This window comes from Nyctereutes procyonoides, unplaced genomic scaffold, assembly GCF_905146905.1.
Source record: "Nyctereutes procyonoides isolate TBG_1078 unplaced genomic scaffold, NYPRO_anot_genome, whole genome shotgun sequence".
NCBI classification, from domain to species: Eukaryota; Metazoa; Chordata; class Mammalia; order Carnivora; family Canidae; genus Nyctereutes; species Nyctereutes procyonoides.
The window spans coordinates 16,535,334-16,555,957 of record NW_026575024.1 but is presented as its reverse complement, the minus strand read 5'-3'; the positions used below and the strand labels follow the sequence as shown (position 1 = coordinate 16,555,957).

The following is a 20,624-nucleotide window of genomic DNA, read 5'->3' as shown; positions in this document are numbered from 1 at the left end:
TAGAACACACTGTCGCAGGGACCTCCAATTAGGAATAAACTTCTTGTTGCTAGCATGCATTTAAAGTTAAATGTAGGGCAGTCCAGGTGGCTCAGCAGTTTAGCACCGCCTTCAGCCCAGGGCGTGATCCTAGAGACCCGAAATCGTGTCCCATGTCGGGCTCCCTGCATGGAGCCTGCTTTTCCCTCTGCCTGTGTCTCTGTCTCTCTCTCCGTGTCTCTCATGCATAAATAAATAAAATCTTTCAAAAAAAAAAGTAAAGTTAAATGTACTTTTTGAGTAGGTAATGCATTCGCAGTTTGGAATTCAAAAGCATACACATTGCCTGACTACTTTGTTCCCCTCTCCAGTGACAGTAATCTTAGCTGTTTCTTGTATGTTCTGACAAAGATATTTTATACATATATAAGTAAATAAATGGGGATCCCTGGGTGGCGCAGTGGTTTGGCGCCTGCCTTTGGCCCAGGGCGCGATCCTGGAGACCCGGGATCGAATCCCACGTCGGGCTCCCGATGCATGGAGCCTGCTTCTCCCTCTGCCTGTGTCTCTGCCTCTCTGTCTCTGTGACTATCATAAATTAAAATTAAAATAAAAATTAAAAAAAAATAAGTAAATAAATGTGTGCATGGATCTCATTCCCTCTTGTTTTACACAAATGGTACTGTATATACTATGTGTGTTCACCACCACCTAATTTTTAAAATTAGCAATATGTCTGAGATGTTTCCTTATTTCTAAAGAGCTTTCTTTTGATTTTTGTTTGTTTTGTTTTTTTTAAGACTGTATTTTCCATTGTTTGTACTGTAGAATATTTAACCAGTCTCCTATTGATGGACGTTTAGGCTTTCCTGGTCTTTTACGGTTACGAGCACAGAGCATGTGTCATCATTAAGGGCTCTCAGCAGTGCTGGAAGCATGTCCTTGGCTAGGTGAGAGGGGTTGGGATCTAGTGTCCGAGTGGAAGGGTCATCTGTTCTGGGCTCATAGGCGGTTCACACCTGTAGCAAGAGAGGAAGCCAAGTGTCTGGCCTCGAAGTTGGTGGGTGGAGTCAGCTGTAGTGGGAGCTTGTGGACTGTCATTTATGATTGTTTCTATTTTCTCACTGAGGTAGAAAATAAGGTCATCAGCCCCAGAATTAAGAAAGGGAAAGTTGTTTGAGATGGCTGAAGTGACAAAAGGAGGGCATTGCCGAGAATAATGACTGCTGAACACTCAAGATCAGTGATCATGAAATTAAAAGGAGGCAGCGTGCTTGTTTCTCCAGCTGTGCTCAGTACTGCATGAGGAATTACAGAGTTGGATTTAGCCAGCATTGCAGTTTAGCCAAGTGACTTTTGTTCCTCTTTTCACATGAAGTGGCTTATTTAAGGTTTAGTTTCTAGTGACCAGGAACAGATTTAGATGAAATTTTTACTCTTGCTGTGCTGTGTGAACCCTCTTGTGGCTTTCAGATTTCTGACTACATGATGCTGCCCAACACAGCCACCCTGTCAGAGCGGCTTCGAGTGTGTCTCCAGGAGGGCGATGAGAACCCAAGAGACTTTACCACCCTCTTCGACCTGTCCATTTACCAGCTGGATACCACTTCCCTCCCCAATGTCATCAAGTCAGTACCTATACCTCTTGGAGCTGCCCTGCACTCCATTCTGAGCATTTGGTTTAAAAATGTGAGCCTGGGGATAGAGGTTAGGGTCATGGCATATGTGGTATGTAAAACAAGTTCTCAGATCTGTGATGAAGTCGACAGAGATAGCTGGGAAAATTGGGGTGGGAGGTGATGGAGAGGAAACTGCCAGCAATTGTTAGTCGCCTGTTGTGTTCTAGGCTCATATTAGGCACTTATGGTGACCAAATTGTTCTGGTTTGCCTGGGACTTTCCTGGTTTCAGCACCCAGGATCCCATGCCCCAGGAACCCCCAGTAAACTGAGTTGGGTGGGCAAGGTGCCTGCAGGCACCACACATTGTTACTTCACTTTGTCCTCTGTTATTTCATTTGTTATTTCATTTGTCCTCTGAATCACCTGCCACATTTTCACCTGAGGAAGGCAGTTCAGGGGGTCAGGTATTCTCCCAAGGTGGGAGCCTGAATGCTTTCCAGACCTGGGCTTGTCCCTGTTTGATTGCCTGCTCATCATTGTCCATTCCTAATAACAGGCAGAGACAGAGGCCAACATCCTTCAGCCTGGCATGGCATCTACGTCTGGATGAACCAAAGGCTGAGTTCAGCCTTCTTGCTGCTCTCTTTATGTTAAAGTTCTCCAAATACTGACTGAGCTCCTCCTGTGCCAGGCACTGTGTCCAAAGTTAAATGGTTTTTTAGAGGTGATGGATGGAGGCTGTGAGGCAGGGTTACCGTATTGATGCTAAGTGTGAAATAAAACCTGGAGACTATGAACACAATGAAGAGAGAATTTGACTCGGACTCTGGTGATCAGGGAAGGCTTGATGAAAGAGGGGCTCTTTTAGCCAGCCATTGATTATCTCAACAAGCATTTCTGGGGGCCTGTGTTTGCCTGGCATGATGCTGGGTGCTGCACCATCAGGGGTGCAGAGGCTTCAGGAGTTGGCAGGGATGCCCAGAGAGAGTTGGGCAATGAGTTGCTTCTATGAGCAAAGCCCGTACGTATAGGTGTGTCCAGGTAAGTTTATTTCTAATTGCCCTTTGAACTGCATGTAGCTTTGGCTTCCAACGCCAACTTAGTAATAGTTGAAAACTTGGTCCTCTGAAGTCCCCTGCAATAATTTGTTCTGTGTTCTCCAGCCAGCACTTGAGACACGCCTGAGCAATACAGAGCCTGAGCATTACAGAAACAAGAAGGCAGGGCAAACAGCCGGAGGCTCAGGGCAAAGGCCAGAGTTGTGAATGGATGCTAGAAAAGACCTCTAAAAGAGGGTCATGATTGAATCTGTGTTTTCTGAAACCAGACAAAATGATACTTTGTAGCAGTTTATACCATGAATGTGAAAATAGAAAAAATAGAAGTGAAGAAACCAGCTAGGAGACTGTTAACAGCAGATTGGAGGCTTGAGAGGCGGGATGGTGGGAGCAGTCGCTGTGGTTTCAAGAGATGTTTGGTAAGAAAGAATCAGGAGCCTTGGAAGTCTATATGGTCAGACCAGAGACAGGGTTTTCCCCCTCGGGAATCTTTGCTCCAGGTGGAACTGCTGCGTGGCGCTCAGGATGTGGGGAGAGGAGAGAGAAATGAGTTCTGCTCCACCTCCATCTGATGTGGCTGAGAGGTTGCCTGTGAAGATGCAGGTGGAACTACCAGTATAGATGCTGAAGCAGACTAGATAAGGTGATTAGAGAAGTGGGGGGGAGGGGCTGGAGATGCTCAGGGACAGCACTGGAGTGGGGATTGGGCGAGAGACTGGGCCTCACAGCTGCCCTGGCTTTTGAGGCAGGAGAGGAGGCGGGCCTTTGCCAAGCTAGGGAAAAGCAGTAGAAGGGCAGGGGAGTGTGAGCCGCAGCAGAGTCCCTCGAAGCCAGGGGACGGAAAAAGACTGGAAAGCAGGGCGGTCTGGAATGGGCCTGGGGCTCTTCCTCCTCTGTAGTCTGTGCTTTTCTCGGAATGACAAGGCACATCAGGCTGCTACACTAGCCAGTTACAGTCAAATCAGCTTCGGCCTTTAGCCTCTGTGTCCTTCTCTTCTGATGCGGTTTATTTTATTTATTTATTTATTTTTTAATTTTTATTTATTTATGATAGGCACACAGTGAGAGAGAGAGAGGCAGAGACACAGGCAGAGGGAGAAGCAGGCTCCATGCACTGGGGGCCCGACGTGGGATTCGATCCCGGATCTCCAGGATCACGCCCTGGGCCAAAGGCAGGCGCTAAACCGCTGCGCCACCCAGGGATCCCTCTGATGCGGTTTAGATCAGGTCATTGTGACTGTTATTCAGCATTGAATGCAGGATTATTTTAGTGCCAGCAGAGTCAAGTAGTAGATATTTTGGAGCTTGGAGGACTCTTTTAATTGTATTTGTCTTTCATTCCATAGCAAAGGACAGTAGTTACAAGCCAGTTTCTATATGGTGCTCCTAGGTAATCGTATTTGCCAGTTACAACTTTTGAATGCAGTGTCTTTTCTGTGAGTAAAAATTCAATTAGTCTTTATTTATGTCGTCTGTAGAATGTTATTCTGAAATAACTTCATTTGTCCTGTTATGCCCAAGATTGCGAATCCGAGAAACCACCAAGGAGTCGACACTGATGCAAATGCACGAGGGTTTATTTGCAAGCTCGAGCTTGGTTCCAAGTATACCCGACACAGCAGAGCAGGGACTTGGACCCCGAGGCTAAGAAGCATAGCAGCTTTTTTTTTTTAAACATTTTATTTATTTATTCATAGAGACACACACAGAGAGAGAGAGAGAGAGGCAGAGACACAGGCAGAGGGAGAAGCAGGCTCCATGCAGGGAGCCTGATGTGGGACTCGATCCTGGGTCTCCAGGATCACACCCTGGGCTGGAGGCAACGCTAAACCCTTTGAGCCACCAGGGCTGCCCAGCATAGCAGTTTTACAGGGGCCCGTGGCCAATGAGATTGTAACACACACAGAAAGTTGTGCAGTCACGTAGGTCCACACACAGGTGGCCAGTTGAATTACATTTTACCCTATAGTATCCATTTGAACTGGCCTATTACTCTGGTCAGAATTGGCATGTAGTTTTGGTGGGCAAAAGGCAGGGTTACACATTTTTTTATGACCTAGTTTCTGGTAAGGGTATGCTCAGCGGCTTGACTAGGGTGGGGGTGTGCCTTAAGCAGTAAGCCAGTTTTTGGTAAGGGTTATACATGAGATGGTGGGTGTAGCACGAAATGGAGTTAGTCCTGCTCTGCTTGTCCAGGGGCAGGGGATTTTTGTTAAATTTCCTGGGTCCCACAGTCCATCTGGTATTTATTGATGCCTGTAAGGGTGAGATGGAGACAGTGTGGAGTCCTTGCCTTCTGGGTTCAGGGGCTGATGATTTGGGTACTGAGACCCAGAGTGAGGAGTGAGGTGCTACAGGTCAGGCCAGAGTGTTTTGGAAATAGCTTTCCGAAATTAGGTTTTCTTGTTTTATCTATTTATTCATGAGACACAGAGGGAGGCAGAGACACAGGCAGAGGGAGAAGCAGGCTCCTCACAAGGAGCCCGATGTGGGAGTGGATCCCGGATCCCAGGATCAGCCCTGAGCCAAAGGCAGATGCTCAGCTGCCGAGCTACTCAGGCGTCCTGGGTTTTCTTGGTTTTAAGATTAGTTTCTCCACTCATCCCCTATCCCCATCAGGCATGCACGTTGGTTAATAGGAAGATTTGGGCAGGTGGTGAGCTGAGCAAGAAAGGGAAGAGGCAACGGAATTTGTTTTATTATTCACACGGGTCTTCAGTATAGCTGACTCCATCTGGGGACAGAAAGAAAGTCACAGCTGGGATGGCAGAGGCCAGGCTTGGCAGCAGGATTCTTTGTGTGCCAGTGGTAGTACCTTTAGCTTAGATACTGCCCCTAGCAACATTCTGCCTGCAGTATAGACCAAGTCCTTGGGTCCCTGGTTGGCAGGGATTGGCTGGCTCAGAGTTCCAATCTTGCCATTGTCCCTTTTTAACCAGGTGACCTTGGGAAGCTATTTCATCTCTATACCTCTGCTTCCTCTTCTATAAAAGATTATACCCACTGTCTAGGGTTGTTTTGAGCATTAAGTGAGATAAGTTTCCGTGCCTAGCACAGAGTCAGGCATTATATGTGGCATGTAACAGGTACTCATGTAACTAACTGTTCACTCCATAGGGATCTTCTGCACTGCTAAGCTTCTCCCCAGGCACCTGGGAATAGTGGAGGAGATGATGGCAATAAGCTCACCGAATGGCTTTCTGTGGTCACAGACCTTTTTCCTTTCTAAAATCACCCATCCATAGAAGCAGGCATGAACTTTGTTCACACCTGTTGGCATTTCCTTGTTCAACTTAATTTTAAAAGGTCACAAATGGGGTCACAAATGGGGGCTCCTGGGTGGCTCAGTGGTTAGGCGTCTGCCTATGGCTCGGGATTGTGGTCTCAGGGTCCTGGGATCAAGCCCGGCACCTGGCTTCCTGTTCTGCAGGGAGTCTGCTTCTCCCTGTCCCTCTGCCCCTCCCCACCATGTTCTCTCTCTCAAGTAAAAAAAATCTTTATAAAAAATAAAAAATAGGGGCAGCCCTGGTGGCTTAGCGCTGCCTTCAGCCCAGGGTGTGATTCTGGAGACCCGGGATCGAGTTCCACGTCGGGCTCCCTGCATGGAGCCTGCTTCTCCTTCTGCCTGTGTCTCTGCCTCTCTCTCTCTTTCTCTGTGCGTCTCTCATGAATGAATAAATAAAATTAAAAAAATAAATAAAAATGAAAAAATAAAAGTCACAAGTAGTTTAAATTAGGTGAGTACATTCTAATTTGCCTCATTCCCTGAGAAGTTAAGCCAGCTTACAAAATTATGTATAGTACAAAAGGATAAAAGGGAAGTTTGAGAGAATGGAGGCAGAGGGGAAGCCACAATCAAAAGGAAACATGAGGTAAGGTCAGCACTTGACTCTGTGAACCCCTCACTAGCACTGTCCCCCTGCTGTAGCCACTCTGGCTACCCCAAGATCCTGTGAAAATCCTCATACCTTTACTCTTGCATCTGCCTGTGATACTTGTGAAAGTAAGTACAGGGGGATCCCTGGGTGGCGCAGCGGTTTAGCGCCTGCCTTTGGCCCAGGGCGCGATCCTGGAGACCCGGGATCGAATCCCACGTCGGGCTCCTGGTGCATGGAGCCTGCTTCTCCCTCTGCCTATGTCTCTGCCTCTCTCTCTCTCTCTGTGTGACTATCATAAAAAAAAAAAAAAAAAAAAAAAAAAAAAAAAAAAAAAAAAAAAAAAAGTAAGTACAGGACTTCCTCCTTTCACTCAGGGCTTATCTGACAGGCTGTACCCCATGCTTCCTCCCTCTCTATCCCTCCCTCCTGGTTTTTCCTTTTAATACATATTGATACTGGCATCTTGGGTTTTGTTTATTGTGTGTCTCTCCTCTAGTAGAATGTAAGTTCATGAGGGCTGCCTTGGTCTCTTGTCACGGTTGCTGTTCTCTTGGTATAAAACTACCTGGTGCATAATACATATTCAGTAAATACTTGCTGAGTAAATGAGCACACAGAAGTGTATGTTAGAGGGGCACCTGGTTAGCTCCGTTGTAAGAGCGTCCAACTCTTGATATCAGGGTCATGAGTTTCAGCCCCATGTTGGGTGTTGAGATTACTAAAAATTAATTAATTAAAAAAAGAAGAAAGAGAAAGAAAGAAGTGCATATTGTACAGATCTGTTCAGTTGCTAGAAGCAGACTTCAGATTTGACCCCCTTCTCTTGATTGTAAAAACAAGGAAACAGTTATAAGGTTCGCACTGTACATTGGGTAAAAATAAAAAGCCTGTTTAGAAGCCTGATATGAAACTTGAAAGAACTTTCCCTTCAGTTCTCAATATAGTCATACCATATGATACACCAGAGAAGATTTATGAAAGGATCATTACATGTAACAATGTATTTTGTGTTTTTCTACGAAAGTGTTGAACCACCTGATTTGATGGAAAAAAGCACAGTGCAGTCAGTTAGATTTGCTTTGCCACAGTGTCTCACGTTGACCCCTGCTTTTTTGTCTTCTTATTAACACAGGGCCCATGAACAGCTGAACGTGAAACATGAACCTCTCCAGCTCATCCAACCTCAGTTTGAGACGCCACTGCCAGCCCTTCAGCCAGCGGTGAGTAGGTGTGCCTGGGGGATCCTGCTACAGAACCCAACTCTTTGCCCTTACCTTGCCAACTGGGCCATGGGTCTTTCCAACATGGGTCTTTCCTTCAAACGTGTATACGTACGTATACCCTAAATGTATGGCACATCTCATGAAATCATGTTTCTCTGGCTCTGAACATGCAAAGACCAAACCATTATTCTGTAAGGCCTTCCACTGGTTGTAGCTCCCAACTGAGAAATCAAAATCATGGACTTTTGTGGCTGTTAAAAGCATTTCCCACCTTGTGTAGTTGGAGGGCATATATGGTATGAGAAATCCTGGGTGAAATGGAGGAAAGGCTGTGCACTGCTGCTTTCTAGCTAGCAGGTGCTCAGATTCATAGCACAGTCTGTAGCCTAGCGGTGGGCACACGTGCACAGGTTACTTTCAACATTCCAGTCAGCAGGAACTCAACTTACCATCAAAACCATCCTATCCCACCACATTTTGGAATGTTATGAGCTGCTTGGCTTCATTTTGGTAGCTTTTGAAATTGGCCATGGTGGAAGATTTACATTGCAGAAAATGACAAAGGCTATAGAGCAGGCCTATGTTCTATTGTCTTGGAAGCTGATAGTGAAACATTTCTCAGCACACCACTGACTCATATCTGCAAATTCTGGCACCAGGTTTAGCACTTTCTACATGAATCTACATCTGGTTCCCAATTTTTGTCCTTTACGAACTCAAGGTTAAATGAGAAACACATTGTACAATCAAGTATTCAGCACAGATAAGCCTAATCAGCCCCAAGCTTTTGTCCTTGCTCAAGTTAATGCGCACTGGTATGTCAGTTTGATTGATTTAGATTGATTTAGCAGTGCTTTAGTTTAATGCTGGCTCTGCTTAGTTGTTTATAATGGACTAGTTGTCTCGCTTGATATGGTCTAATGGGTTAGGGCAGAAGGAGGTGATGGGCATTTAGGTGGTTCATCCCAGGGAGGAGCTGAGTTTGGCCTCTCATTTCCCTTCCATCTTATCACTGCCAGTTATGGCACATGTTCTTTCATGAAAGACCTTATTTCCTTTCAGGTTTTCCCTCCCAGTTTCAGAGAATTACCACCTCCTCCACTGGAGCTATTTGACTTAGATGAGACGTTTTCTTCTGAGAAGGCCCGCCTTGCTCAGATTACTAATAAATGTAAGTTTGGCAAAGTTTTTGTTTGTTTTCTTTTGTAAGTTTTACTTAATTGTGAACTTCTGAGGTTTTTCATGAGAGAAAGCTAGAGTTTGTTCAGGGAGAATAAAATATGAATGGTGGTGTAAAATGATAGTTTCTGTTTGTTTCATGTAAGTGATGTTGATTGTTTCTCTCGGGCCAGTTAGTTCAGTGAGTTAGAACATGGTACAAAGCAGAGGCTGAGGGGGCCTGGGTGGCTCCGTGGTTGAGCATCTACCTTTGGCTCAGGGAGTGATCCTGGGGTCCTGGGATTGAGTCGTGCATCAGGTTCCCCCTGGGGAGTCTGCTTCTCCCTCTGCCTATGTGTCTGCCTCTCTCTGTGTCTCTCATGAATAAATAAATAATATTTATTCAAAAAAAAAAAAAAAAAGCAGAAGCCAAGGTCTTACCTTTAATTGCTGTAGGTCCTTAGTTGTGTCCTATTGAGTAACTGGAGGATGGATTCTGACCCTGGCTGCCACTTAGCAAATCTAGGTCATTGGTCATAGGAGCAGTTTAAATAAGAAAACTCAGTCAGGGCCAAAAGAATTATAGAGACTTCAAACTGGAAGGGATCCTGGAGAGAGTTATGTGTACCCACCTTGATATGTGGATCATGAGGTGAGGTCCCAGGCCACACGACTGTATGGTGAGTGGTTCTTCTGACTCTGGGCCCACTGCTCCTTCTGACATGCCTTGCCTCCTACATAGCAAATGGGCCTGTGCACATGTGCTTAGAGGCATAAAATTAATCCATTTTGAGGCAGTGACCCTACTCCTGGGAATCTAATCTAAAGAGATGAGTGAAGGTAGGTATACAGATGACTGCATGTTATTTAAGATTGGGAATCAAAATTATTTAAACATTTGGGCTTAATGTTCACTAGCAGAGAAATGATAGTAAATTGTGTCACATTCATTCAATAGGATGACATGTCAATTATATTTTTATTTTTTTTAAAGATTGTTCATTCATTCATTCATTCATTCATTCATGAGAGACACAGAGAGGCAGAGACATAGTCAGAGGGAGAAGCAGGCTCTCTGGGGAGCCCAATGCGGGACTCGATCCCAGGACCCTGGGATCATGACCTGAGTCAAAGGCAGACGCTTAACCACTGAGCCACCCAGGCACCCCACAACATGTCATTATAAAAAAGGTTTCTGAAGTCCAGAGAGTGACCCACACGTCCCATTGAGAGTGTTTCTGGTTCTAAATCCCAAGACAGGGCCAGCCACTCTTGCAATGATACTTTCATCCTGCCTGTCCCCCAGTGAGAATCCTTTTTTTTTTTTTTTTAAGTGAGAATCCTAAGTGAAGGAAGGCAAGATAGAAAATTGCATGTTAAAAAAAAAAAAAAAAAAAAAGGGATCCCTGGGTGGCGCAGCGGTTTAGCACCTGCCTTTGGCCCAGGGCGCGATCCTGGGGACCCGGGATCGAATCCCACGTCGGGCTCCCGGTGCATGGAGCCTGCTTCTCCCTCTGCCTATGTCTCTGCCTCTCTCTCTCTCTGTGTGACTATCATAAATAAAATAAAAAATTAAAAAAATTGCATGTTCAGTAGGATCCTAAGGATGTGAACATCTTTATGTGCCCACAGACCAGGAAGGAGTATGCAGAAATGAAAACAGTTCAATGTAAAGCACCTTCACTGCATCTCTCTTTTGTGTCAGGCATTGTGGTAGATGCTGAGCAGTCAAAAATTAGCAAGACATAGTGATTAAGAATAACAGACTTAGTGATTAAGAATAACACCCAGATGCCTGGGTGGCTCAGTGGTTGAGTGTCTGCCTTCGGCTCAGGGCGTGATCCTAGGATCTGGGATTGAGTCCCACATGGGGCTCCTTACAGGGAACCTACTTCTCCCTCTGCGTATGTCTTTGCCTTTCTCTTTGTGTCTCTCATAAATAAATAAAGTATTAAAAAAAAGTAACAGACCTGTGAAGGGTCAGATGCTTTGATCCAACATATGTTTCTAGCAATTTACCCTATAGAAATCCTTATAGAAATGTGAAACAAAAAATATACCTATAGAGATATTAATTGTAGCCCCTCCCCCTGATCATGCTCTCTCTCTCTCTCTCACTCACTTTCTATCTCAAATAAATAAAATCTTTTTTTTTTTTAAGATTTTATTTATTTATTCATGAGGGACACAGAGACAGAGAGGCAGAGACTTAGGCAGAGGGAGAAGCAGGCTCCATGCAGGGAGCCCAATCTGGGACTTGATCCCGGCACTCCAGGATCACGCCCTCGGCCGAAGGCAGTACTAAGCCACTGAGCCACCCAGGCATCTCTCAAATAAATAAAATCTTAAAAAAAAAATAAATAAGAAATAAATGAAATACAGTGTTAATAAATAAATGAAATACATCTGTTATAAGAAAGATACAGAGCATAAGCTTTGACTTGAGATGTCCATGATGTTAAATGATGAAAGCAACTTACAGAACTATTATAGTTTGATCCCACTGTTTACACATATGTAAATATGTAGGTGCACATGGCAGTAATTACCTTAGGTTGTATTGGTGGGGACAGAGTTAGAGCAGGAGATTTGTAGCTATATGGTTTGAATATTTTAATAAAAACTTACATATCTATCATAACTTTAAAAAATATACATCAGAAGAGGAAACAAAGAAAAGAATTATAGTCTAGTATAAGAAGGGATGTAATGGCTATCCATCTTTGATATTGGGCTGCTGGGGATGGCTGCACAGAGATACGTTATGGATGGAACTATGAGTGTTTTTTTTTCTTTAATTTCCTTTTCTATAATATTGCTTTAATAAATGCTATTTAATACCCATATGCCCTTCTCATAATGGTCCTTGCTGCATTCAGAAAAAATGGTAATTTGATTTCCTACTAGTTCTTCCTGTTCTTTGTAATGTAGAAATTCTGGATCTGGGAGTACGAGAGCCAGAACCAGTCCAGCTTTATTTCAATTACAAGTGTCACATTTTTGTCCTAATTTATAAAAGCAGCACATCAGAGATCTCTTTAGTTTATTATTGTTTAAATCCTGTGGTCACATCACCCTAGGAAAAGGTGAGTGATCTTGAGAGATATAGGAACCTGACAAAGACATACCTAAACCACAGTGAGTCTGAACTGGGGGAAGGATGGGAAATAAAGGCTCATCTGATTGCCACCACTGTGCCTAGGTACTGAAGAAGATCTGGAATTCTATGTCAGAAAGTGTGGTGACATTCTTGGAGTAACCAGTAAACTACCAAAGGACCAACAAGATGCCAAACATATTCTTGAGCATATCTTCTTCCAAGTGGTGGAGTTCAAGAAATTGAACCAGGTAGAGTCTAGAAAGCCCACTGAAGTGGGAGCCCTTTCAGTGGTGGTATCTTTCCTAAACTGGACTTCTTAGGTTTTATGCCATCCATTCATTCTGCAAATACTCATTAAGTATCTATTAGGTAAACAAAACAGACAACAATCCCTGCACTTATAGAACTCATGTTCTAGCTGGAGGAGCTAGACAGTAGACATAAATATATAAGTAAATCATATAATATATAGTACAAGATGATGGCATTAAAAAGGTAGAGCAGGGATCAAGTGTGCTGAATGTGGCAGTATTAAATAGGGAGGGTGGTTAGAGTAGGTCCCACTATAAAGTTGACATTGGAGCAAAGACCTGAAAGTGTTGAGGGATTTCACCGTGCCGATAGTTGGGAGACAAGTGTCCCACACAGAGGGAAGACCTGTGCAAAGACCCTCAGGCTGGGCTTTCCCTGCCTGGCATGTTTGAGGCATAACAGTGATGTCAGTGTGGGTAGAGACCTGGGAAAAGTATAGAGAAGCTGGCCACAGGGTCAGCACCTTATGTGTGAAATCATCTTTCTGGATTGAGGACCAAGGACTTTAAAATTATGTCTGGTCTTCATTTGGTCTATTCAACCAGTTGGTAAATGGGCATTTATATACTACTGATGGGAGAATAAATTCTCACTTTTCTGGTGATCTGTTTTATAATATTGTTCAAAAGCCCCGAAAATGTAGGTACCTTTGACATAGTAATTCTAATCCTTAGAATTTGTCTTAATAGTATAATCCTAAATGTGTATAGATTTACCAACCAGGATGCTCAGTGTAGTACTGTTTTAATAGAAGAAAAATCTTCACCAGTAGGGAACTGGTTAAGTACCTAGGGTGTAGCCATAACATTAAAAATGTTCAGAAGAATGTTTAAGGACTTGGGGAGACATTCAGGATATAGTAAATGGGGTTGCAGGGGCAAGAGCTATAAAACAGCGTAAGGGTCCATTTTTCATATATATGTGTATGTACATACATACCATATGTGCCATTCAGTCATTCCACATACATACATACATACATGCTTAGGATTTTAGATGCTGAGTGGAAAGGTTAGATACTCTACTGGCAGGGGCTGGCTCTGCTGGATACTCATGGTGCTAGATGTTGGGGGCATTGGAGTGAACAAGATGGATGCAGCCTTTGCTGTCTCTTTCTGAGCCACGTTCTGTAGAGGGGACAGGAATATTATAGGGCAGTTGTAGTGTTCGAGATAAAGTGCCATCAAGGGAACCCAGAAGGGAGTTGATGTAACTGCTGGGGCACTGAAATGTGGGATGGGGCTCAGGTATGTTCTCAGTACTTACCTTACTGGCAAGGCAGAGACAGCCCCCCAGTCCAAGGTAAGAAGTCTTCTGCGGTCTTTGCATTGGTGCCTTCAACTGTATTTGCTCCCTACTCCTTGTGGTGGATGGTGGGCAGTAGTCAAAAGCCCTGTCCTTAGAGTGAAAACTTGGATCCTTCAGCTGGATCCAGCCTTCAAGCCAGAGATTACTTACGTGTCCCAATTAATGATGATTCAGAATCTTAATCACAGTGCAAAACACCAGAGTTCACATCTCATGCTTTGTACTGAAATACTAAAATTCTATCTTATTCTTTCATCCAGGAACATGACATTGATACAAGTGAACCAGCATTCCAGAACAATTTCGAGAATCATGCCTCTTGAAGCATCTTCTGCCTAATTCTCTTTGTAAACTATTTTTGAATTGTTTTTCAAATCCTTACAAAATTGTCTATATACTCTTTACCCCGAGTTATAGGCCTGTGCATCTCCTGTAGTGACTACATAGGTATAACATGTTTAAAAAGATCCTTATGTAATATATGTTCCATTTTTAAAATTAAATCTGACTGAACCTGTACTTTTATAATTTGAGTCTTGCATTGAAGTCTTTTCTTCAGACTCTAGTTCTGAATTTGAGTCTCCTTTATCAAAGGCATAAATGTCAAGCTTATGAATATTGTTGAGCTTTTGGACTAGCTCAGAAGGATGTAAAACAAACTTTAACCCAGTCTGTTTGCCCATGTGCCTAATGAAAAAGGTAAAATAGTAGATCAATACCTTCCTTACATGGATGACTCACCTCCTCATCTCCCAGGTGTCCACAGGACGCAACCATTTGGAGGTTGTCGGCTCTACCCACACTTTGTCACCCTCCTCCTCTGAGCTCCTGAAGTACTGAATTCTGTCATCATTTTGGGTTATAATGTGATCATCTGTCCAAGGACAATGGGAGACTGTACCTGCTTGAATGTGGGGCAGCTGAGGTGGATATGTATAGCAGTCTACTGGATATACTGGGAATCAGCTTTGGGGAACCCTGAAAGCCAGATAGAAGATTGCAGAACTACTGCCAGTGTGTAAGGGATGCAATGCAGTGGAAACAGCTTAGCTTGTGGGTTCTATAAAGATGGGAACTATGGAAGGAAGGCCATGAGAGGGTGTGATATAACCCCAAGAGGAAGTAATGAGGACCTAAAGTGCTGTTGTAGGAAAGGTGGCATTTAAAAATTTTTTTTTCAAAATGTATTAGAGGGGGGAGCAGGGGAAGGGGTAAAGGGAGAGGGAGAGAAAGAATCCCAAGCAGACTTTGAACTGAGCACGAGCCTGACTGGGGCTCACAATCCTGAGATCATGACCTGCTGAAATCAAGTCAGACACCGGAGTCACCCAGGTGCCTGGAAAGGTGGCATTCTGATAGATTTGGTACAATGATTGAGGGTCAGATAGGCAAGATTTTGAGCCTAATATCCTGGGAAGCAATAGAGTTACTGGAAGATGGGGATTCTGAGGGGCGAGCTGTTTTGGAGCATACAAGGTCCAGTTGAGATGATGGCCATCATACCAGTGGAAATAACCAGTAAATAGAAATTTCTGAGGTTTAGAAGAGAGATCCAGTCTCAAGATCTTAGTTCATATGCAGTTGATAATTGAAGTCATGAGAATAGTCTATCAAGGAATTAATACTTGTAGAAATTTAAAATTCTGGGATCCCTAGGTGGCTCAGCGGTTTAGCGCCTGCCTTTGGCCCAGGGCGCGATCCTGGAGTCCCGGGATCGAGTGCCACGTCAGGCTCCCGGCATGGAGCCTGCTTCTCCCTCCTCCTTTGTCTCTGCCTCTCTCTCTCTCTCTCTCTCTCTATGTCTATCATAAATAAATCTTTAAAAAAAAGAAAAAGAAATTTAAAAATCTTGGGAAAAAAGGCTCACATCCTGAATTTCAAACGATTTATTCATGTGAAAGCTCTGTTCATAGGCTTCCATTCTCTCACACACTCAAGCCCTAGTGTAGGGCTTATTCAAAGTAGCCAGGCCAGGGGATCCCAAGGTGGCTCGGTGGTTTAGCGCCTGCCTTTGGCCCAGGGCGCGATCCTGGAGTCCTGGGATTGAGTCCCGCGTTGGGATTGAGTCCCGCGTCGGGCTCCCAGCATGGAGCCTGCTTCTCCCTCTGCCTGTGTCTCTGCCAGTGTCTCTGCCTCTCTCTCTCTATCATGAATAAAAAAAAAAAAAAAAAAAAAGTAGCCAAGCCAGAGCCATCTTGGGGGAAGGGGGAAACCACTTTGTTCAGAGGGCAGAATTTGAAGGCCTGCTGAAAGAAGACCAGTTATAGAACAACAGGAGTGTTGTGACAATGTATTTGGAATACATTCCAAAATGTATACTCAACAATTATCTTCCAGCCCATATCCTTTTCTCTTAAACTGTGGGTTTGATGCTCCTGCTCTTGAGAGGTAAGGTCTATGTTCCTTCCCTCTGAATTTGGCACTATAGTGGAAATGACACTATGTGATGTCTGAAGCTAGTTCATAAAAGGTTATATAGCTTTTGCCTGGTTCTCTTGGGACACTCACCTTTAGAGCCACAAGCCAACAATGCAAGAAGTCTGAGGCCACTTGGACAGACTGTGATAGGCCATGTTTAGGTGTTCTGGCCAACAGCTAGAGGTCCCAACTTCTACAAGCATCACCTGCTAAACATGTGAGTGAAGACACTTCCAAATGAGTCTTGTCCCCAGCAAGTCACTCCTAGCCTTAAGTTGTCCCAGCTGAGGCCCCAGACATCATGGAGCAGTTAAGCTGTCCCTGCACCTTTCTTAATCCCTGACCCACAGAATGCACAAACATAATGAATTTTAAGCCACTAATTTGGAAGAGTTATGCAGCAGTAGATGACTAAAACACATAACCTGCAATTTTAGAAAGAACTTTTTTTTTTTTTTAAGATGTCTTTATTTATTCATGAGAGACAGCAAGAGAAGCAGAGACATAGGCTGAGGGAGAAGCAGGCTCCCTGCAAGGAGCCTGATGTGGGACTTGATGCCAGGACCCCGGGATCATGCCCTGGGCCAAAGGCAGACACTCAACTGCTGAGGCACCCAGGCGACCCTAAAAAGAACTTTTTGGATCTGAATCTAATCCAACTTCATTTCCCGAGAGGGACAGAGGCCCAGAGAGACCTAGGAGCAGAGGAATACTGACGGCCTACCTACTAACCTGGAGCTATTCCCATTAAACTGACTGGAGAAAGTGCTTTGAAAGGGGGCAAAGCCTGTCATGCCATGGATCATGTGGCTTTTTCCCTTTATCTATGGATGACTTATGGCAAGGATACAGGTTTTTCCCGAATTTCTTATGGAAAATTTGAAACGTTAAAAAAATTAACATATTACCATATATGCTTTATATGTGTGTATAGTTTACTGAATACTTCAGTGTTAAATTTCAGACATTACATACTTCCTTATATACCTTATCATACTTATAGAACTATAATATACCATTATCCCACCTTATTCACAATATAAGATAATGCTTATTCAGGCGTTCCCTCATTGTCCCCAAAATGTGTTTTATAGATGTTTTTTCAAGTCAGAAGCCAGTGATAGTTCTCACATTGGACTTGTCTTTTTTTCAGGCTCTTTTTAATTTTTTTAAAGATTTTATTTATTCATGAAAGACACACCCAGAGAGAGAGAGGCAGACACAGGCAGAGGGAGAAGCAGGCTCCATGCAAGGAGCCCGACGTGGGACTCCATCCTGGGACTCCAGGATCACGCCCTGGGCTGAAGGCAGGTGCTAAACCCCTGAGCCCCGCAGGGATCCCTTTTTTAGTCTCTTTAAATCCCAGTCTCCCTGTTTTGTTTTGTTTTTTTAAATGACTTTTTTTTGACAACTAAATTAGGTGTCCCACATTCTGGATATTTTGATGATTTCATTATGGTGTCTATTATCCCATTATCTTCTTTCCTTCGAATGCAAAGTTAGGTTTAAAGGCTTGACTAGCTTTGAATTAGACATTTTTGGCAAGAATATCTTCTAGCTGATGCTGTGTATGTTAGACTGGTCCTCTATTAGTGCAAGTAAGTTCAATAGACTGGTTAAGGTAGTGAGCAGGGGTGTTTTTAAATTCAAACATGAAAAGTTAACAGACTTGAACAAGTATTTCACCTTCACTCTTAAAACACACAGAGACACAAACACACTCAGAAAGTGATGGTTATCAGTCCTGGCTGGTAACAGCTGAAAACAACTGCTGGAGGTTTTATTTGTTGAACTCCAATAGGTCTCTGATCAGAGAAACAGGAGTGTCCACGCGAGGAGGAGATGATACACGGAGGAAGGGGAGACAGTGTTGTTGGGAACGAGGGTCTCTGCTCTCCCTAAGACCAAGAAGGAACATTTGGGGTTCTTATGATTCACACATCTACGATGTGGCTTTTGCTAAACTATTTGTTTATAAAACCAAATATGAGAGGTTTTACTCAAACTCCGTGCCCTAATGAAATCTAAAAAATCAAGTAAAAATCCAAGTAGTGCCTAGGCACGGAACCGAGGGATGTTGAAAAGAATCCCGCCCTCTTCGGCCACTCAGTTCCCCTTTCTAAGACCAACGTCACCAATTTCTCCCACAGGCTTCAACCGGAAGAAATACCTTCAAAAAGAGTAACAAATCTTGCTAATACCAGGTTTTGCCACGCAGCCCACCACCGTTTATCTATCCTGGCGCCCTGCTCCCGCAGCTCACGAGGTAATCGGGGAGAGAAAGGAACTTCTTGGAGTCGCAAATGGTTACAAGCTGCGCGAAGGGATCCCGCAGCGTGGCCGCCGTCCTCGGGGACTCAGGCCGCCGGGGCGGGGCGGGGCGGGGCGGGGCGGGGCGGGCCGACCCCCCACCTGCCCTGCTCCCTCTCCGGCCCTGGCCTTTCCCTTCACCCGTCCTCCGCACGACCCGAAACGGCAGGCGTCGGGGGAAGCCTCCCGGCGACGACACCCCCGACTGCGCGGCGCCGGCGGGACCGCGCGCGACGCACGAGCGCGGGGCAAGGCCGCCGGGCTCCAGGCCTCCGAGCGCAGGCGCCCCCGGTGACGTCAGGCGGCGCGACTCCCGCCATGCTCCGCGCGGCGCCGGAGACGGGGCGCGCGCGGGGTGGTCCGTCGGCCTCGCTCTCCCGGCGGCCCGGTCTACCCCGAGGGCTCCTGGAGGCCGGCCGCGTCCCTCGCTCCGGTTCACAGCGGCGGCCACGGACTGCCAGCTGCACTCCAAAGACTCACTTTTCCTCCGTCTTCACAGAAAAGGGTGGTAATGGCGCCGCACGCCCTGCGCGGCCGCGGGGCCTGGCCGGGCTGTGGAGGTGGTTTCCACCGCCGCGGGACAAGGTTTCGGCGTCCCTGCGAGTCGTCCCCGGCTCGGTTCCCGGACGAGTGGCCGCACTGCCAAAGAAAGCTAAGCTCGTGAAAGCTGATGCCCTGAAGGCCCAGGGCGGAGGTCAGGGCGTGGACTGGACGCGGCGCGGGCCTCAAGCAGCCCGGGCCTCGGGCGCTCGTCTCCGAGGCTCCTCCCCTTACAGGAACGCAGGAAACTTGCATTAGGTGGTTCCTAACGCTACGGGAGAGCTTGGCCCTGGTCTCGGGGAGTCGAAGCGCGAATGTCGTGCACACAGGAGAGTGTAAAGCGGTATTTATTAAGCAAAGATGCAGAGAAAGCTCAGAGGTGAGAGGGGCCCCGACAGGGTGGCCACTGAGGGTTTGTAGGGTTGGTCTTTTATTGAAAGCCCGCCAGGGAGCCCAGATCCTTTTTTTAAAAAAATTAATTAACTTATTCATCAATTTATTTATTTTTAAAAATATTTTGTTCATTTATTCATGAGACACACGGAGAGAGAGGCAGAGACGCAGGCAGAGGGAGGAGCCCGCCCCACGCAGGGAGCCTGACGCGGGACACCGTCCCAGGACCCCGGGATCACGCCCTGGGCTGAAGGCAGGAGCTAAACCTCTGAGCCACCCGGGCTGCCCCCAAATCCTTTCAATATTCATCTGTTGATACCATCATTAAGTAAGGACCCGTGATAACATCTTTAATGGGCTTACTTCCTTTCTCGGGTCCAGTAATTCCTTGTTAGTCACAAGGAACTGTTTGTTACAACAGGACCCCACCTCTGGCACCTGGGACAGGATGGTCTGGTTTATTTATCTCTGGTTTACTTTCATCTCCACATTTTCGGGATTCTTGTGAGCCTAGTTCCGTGGACCCCTGCCTAGCCTCATTTGTCCCTAACTCCCTAAGAGACCGAATTCTGGACCTATGTAGTTGCATAAAGGAGGACACAGCAGGGGCTGGCATGATCTGGACAAACCCAGGCAGATCATGTTGAGTTGGTTCCCCTCTTTTCTGGTCAGTAACCCCGTACCCCTCCCTGTGATCAAAGAAGGGACCTTTAGAATATTACAAATAGAACATTATCATTCATTCCTCATAATTCCTCTTGTCCCTTTGTAATCCTTTCTCTGCAACCATTTTTTGCTTTAATTGGTTCTGTTATGCAATTTCTACAGTTGTATGTAAATGACATCATATGGTATCTACTCGGACATAATTATTTTGAGATTCATATTGTATCAGCAATTGCTTTTTATTGTTTGGTAGTATTCCACTGTATGGATATATTTATTTTATGATTATCATTTGTTTATTCGGTCATCTGTTGATGGACATTTGGGTTGTTTCCATTTTGGGCCTATTACAAATAAAACTATGTAAAACTCGTGTGAATATATGCGCTCATTTTTCTTGGCTCCGTGTGACCGGATGGTTTTAATTTGCATTTCCCTGATGACATGGTATTGAGCATCTTTTTATGTGTTGCTCCTGGATATATTTTAGAGGTAGAGTTTTGAGGGTAGAGCCGATACGATTTGCAGAAAGATCAGGTAAGTGATGTGAGAGAAGACTCAAAAATGACTGCAACTCTGGCCAATCCCTGAGGACTTAATAGTATTTCTTCTTCCTAGCATGCACTGGCTGTTCCCTCTGCCTGAAGTGTTATTCCCCTT

General features: G+C 45.1%; 2 protein-coding genes across 5 annotated transcripts in view; both read left to right on the top strand.

The window, feature by feature from the left end:
• Positions 1–14,165, top strand: part of IFT52 (intraflagellar transport 52) — a 39,409-nt gene extending 25,244 nt beyond the window's left edge. For both annotated transcript variants that reach the window (XM_055305164.1, XM_055305171.1), the window contains 5 exons: positions 1,453–1,607; positions 7,669–7,756; positions 8,822–8,930; positions 12,120–12,265; positions 13,898–14,165. In XM_055305164.1, coding sequence (XP_055161139.1) covers positions 1,453–1,607; positions 7,669–7,756; positions 8,822–8,930; positions 12,120–12,265; positions 13,898–13,960 — 561 coding nt within the window. In that variant the 3' untranslated portion in view covers positions 13,961–14,165. The remainder of the gene's footprint in view (positions 1–1,452; positions 1,608–7,668; positions 7,757–8,821; positions 8,931–12,119; positions 12,266–13,897) is intronic.
• Positions 14,166–19,215: 5,050 nt separating this feature from the next.
• The window catches only part of MYBL2 (MYB proto-oncogene like 2), a 43,006-nt gene continuing 41,597 nt past the window's right edge, over positions 19,216–20,624 (top strand). For all 3 annotated transcript variants that reach the window (XM_055304619.1, XM_055304596.1, XM_055304595.1), the window contains exon 1: positions 19,216–19,284. In XM_055304619.1, coding sequence (XP_055160594.1) covers positions 19,220–19,284 — 65 coding nt within the window. In that variant the 5' untranslated portion in view covers positions 19,216–19,219. The remainder of the gene's footprint in view (positions 19,285–20,624) is intronic.